The sequence below is a fragment of the Aptenodytes forsteri genome, unplaced genomic scaffold, assembly GCF_000699145.1.
Source record: "Aptenodytes forsteri isolate BGI_AS27 unplaced genomic scaffold, ASM69914v1 Scaffold83, whole genome shotgun sequence".
NCBI lineage: Eukaryota > Metazoa > Chordata > Aves > Sphenisciformes > Spheniscidae > Aptenodytes > Aptenodytes forsteri.
Window position 1 is genome coordinate 3,403,403 of NW_008795371.1, and position 3,237 is coordinate 3,406,639.

The following is a 3,237-nucleotide window of genomic DNA, read 5'->3' on the forward strand; positions in this document are numbered from 1 at the left end:
GCGGCTGAGCGCATGCAGGTGAGTGGGGGGCAATGCCGCTGCCGAGACCCCCGTGGGGGAGCAGACCCCGAACCAGGGGTCCTAGGGTTCCCCGCCCTGGGGGATCGTTGGCTTGGGCTGAGCGGGGAAAGGGGCTGTGTGGGTGCATGCAGGGGCTGGCACGGGACTGTGGGGTGTGGGGCAGGCGGCGGGGCTGTGGGCTTGCATGTTCGGACCTGCGGGGTTCGTGTGCATGGGGTTATAGAGCATGTGATGGGGGGAGGCTTTGGGGGGGTCCATGGGGATGCATGAGGTTATGGAGGGCTCTGGGATGTGTGTGCATGTGAGGTTATGGGGTGTCTGGGGCCAGAGCCTCAAGGGAGCTGTGTGTCCATGTGGGTGACGCCCAGCATCTGTGCCCTGGGTGTCTGCGTGTGGGACGTGGGACACGTGTGCACCATCTGCAAGGGCTCCATGGAGGAGGAGGCTTTGCAGTGGGTCCATCAGGAGCCTGCGTGCACTGGGGCTGGGGGAGATGGGGCGTGTGTGGCGTGGGGTGGTGCAGGCAATCTGGGAAGGGGGGTCAGGGAGGGGCACAGGGGCTGGCTGGTGTTAACAGGGGGCCAGCGCGGAGGCGAGCTGGGGTGAGTGCCTGCACACAGTGCCCGAGGGGGTCTGTGTGGGGAGGGCCAGTGCCGGGCAGGGGTGCAGTATGACCATCAGTGCAGGACAGAGGGTGTGCGGGGTGCCCGGCACCCTCCCAGCTAGCTGTGGCCCCCAGTCCCGGGGGAGCTGTCCCAGCTGTGATTTGGTGTACGCTGTTCCCCAAACCCTGTGCCTTTGGCCAAAGCAAGGGCAGGGAGCGGGACAGAGCATGCCTGTGCTGCAGCCCTGCACGCAGCAGTGGCTGGCTAGGCCGCAGGGATGTCCAGGCTCTGTGGGGAAGGGGATGCTCAGGGATGCCGCACCATCCCAGGGCTGCTCTGCCAGGCACAGTGATGCCGGCGGGTGCAGCTGGGCGCTGTCAGGGACAGGGCACAGTTCCCTGAGGACACTGCTCAGCCTCTTCCTGGGTTCACCCCTTGCCCCAGAGCTGCGGCTCTCAGCAGGACCTGCCCATGTCACCCCACTGGAGATCAGATCTTGGGGAAAGGAGTTTCTATTCCCAAGGCGAGAAGCAGCGCCTCCCCTCCCCACCCTGACCCGCACAGGGACTTTGCTCCGTGGCTTTCTGCTGTGCCTGGGGAAGCCTCTGGCAGAGATCCTGGGGCTGACCCACACAGCCTAGGGGGCTCAGGCTGCTCTCCCCTGCCAGGGCAGAGCTCTCACGGAGAAGCATGTGCCCCTGTCCCGTGCACCAGCACCCCGAGCCCTGGTGTGCTTGCTTGGCTCCAGCCAGGCCCCTGGCCGGGGGCTCTGCGCCGTGGGGCACAGGCAAGGCTCTGCCCACAAGACCCGCCGTCTCCCAGCCATGTGCCATGCTGGTTGAGACACCAGCTCACCGGGGCTGCGGCTGGTGGGAGGACCAAGCGCGGCCTGTGGTGTGTGCAGGCTGCTGGGTGCCCCATGGCTGGCAGCAGTGGGCATGCTCCTGCTTGGACTGGGTTCACGGGGCCCGGAGTTTGACCTCCAGGTGCGAGCCAGGCGATGCAACCCTGGACTTTGAGAGGGCTGCAGGCAGGGTGGGGTCCTCCCCAGCATGGTCCCGGGCTCCACCTGCGCCGCTGTGGCCTCCTGGAGCTGCACTGTGTGCCCTCCCGCTTTTCCCCTGGTGCGTGGGCAGCCCGACGAGGTGTGCCCCTCCAGGGTGCAGGTGCTGGCCCCCATCTGCTGTGCCCTCAGCCCCAGCAATAGGTCCCTTGCAGGCAGAGGGGCGGCCGGGACCCCCCAGCAGTGGCTCAGACCACCCCATCAGTCGAGGGCAAACAGGGCGATGCTGAGCCGGAGGCTGGGCTTGGGTTCCGGGGCCACCCACCTTGCCTCATGGCGAGGCAGGGACGTGGCCACCGGCTGTGACCACCCGCTCTGTCCCTTTTGCAGGACCAGGCCGGTGCTCAGGAGGGACCCTGGGAGTTCTGGCCCACAGCCCGTGCCAACTCCCACACTGCCCATCCCTGATGGTGCAATCCTGAGCTGCCGGTTTTACTCCCTGCTGCAGCGGCACTGGGTGTTAGTGCTCCTGCAAGGCCGGGAGGAGGGCGGGTGGAAGGCTCATCCCAGGGGCCATCGCCATCCTGAGCCTCATGGTCGTTTAATACTTCACCCATTAACTTAGACTAATAAACCTTGTGGGAGCGAGAGGCTAAAAGCCGTGCCAGCCGGGCAGTGCCTCCTTCACGAGCACCGCTCCTGCAGCCCCGCCATGGCTGCCGGCTTCTTCATCAGCAAGAGTGTGGGCATCGTGGCCATTGTGCTGGGCCTGGGGGCCGTGGCCACCATCATCGCGCTCTCAGTGGTGTATGCCCAGGAGAAGAACAAGCCAACAGATCCTGGCATTGCCGACACCACCACCACCACGGCTGCCCCCCCCTCCACTGCTGCCCCCAACACCACCGCTGCCCCCAACACCACCGCTGCTCCCAACAAGCCCTGGAACCGGTGGAGGCTGCCGACGACGCTGAGGCCGGAGTCCTACGAGGTGACCCTGCAGCCCTTCCTGACGCCCGATGCCAACAACACGTACATCTTCAAGGGCAACAGCAGCGTGGTCTTCGTCTGCATGGAAGCCACTGACCTCATCCTCATACACAGCAAGAAGCTGAAGTACACCCTGCAGGGGCCCTTCCACACCTCACTGCATGCGGTGGATGGCTCCAGCGTGCCCCACATCAGTAACACCTGGCTGGAGACCCCCACCCAGTACCTGGTGGTGCAGTTGAATGGCCTGCTGCAGCAGGGCCAGCGCTACCGGCTTGTCAGCATCTTCACAGGGGAGCTGGCTGACGACTTGGCCGGCTTCTACCGCAGTGAATACGTGGATGAGTCGGGCAACAAGTAGGTGGAGGGCAGGGGGCCAAGGTGGGGGCGCAGGGCTGGCCTGGGGGTGGTGGAGGGCACGGGCCAGGTTTGGGGCTCCTCTCTCACTGGGACAGCGGGATGAGTGTGGGAGAGCCTCTGTGCCCCCCTGTGTCCACATGCCACCCCAGCGAGGAGGGGACTGGGGAGTGGGCAGGGCAGGGGGGGAGCAGAGGGACCCGGGGGGGGTGCCGGCCCCTGCAGAGGCCCCTGGGCGCCGATGGGATTTGCTTGCAGGAAGGT

At 66.1% G+C, this 3,237-nt stretch overlaps 1 protein-coding gene across 1 annotated transcript in view; it reads left to right on the forward strand.

Moving 5' to 3' along the window:
* The first annotated feature begins 2,105 nt into the window (after positions 1-2,105).
* ANPEP (alanyl aminopeptidase, membrane) overlaps positions 2,106-3,237 on the forward strand; it is a 6,260-nt gene continuing 5,128 nt past the window's right edge. Inside the window, 1 exon segment of the mRNA XM_019472372.1 lies at positions 2,106-3,079. Coding sequence (XP_019327917.1) covers positions 2,342-3,079 — 738 coding nt within the window. The 5' untranslated portion in view covers positions 2,106-2,341.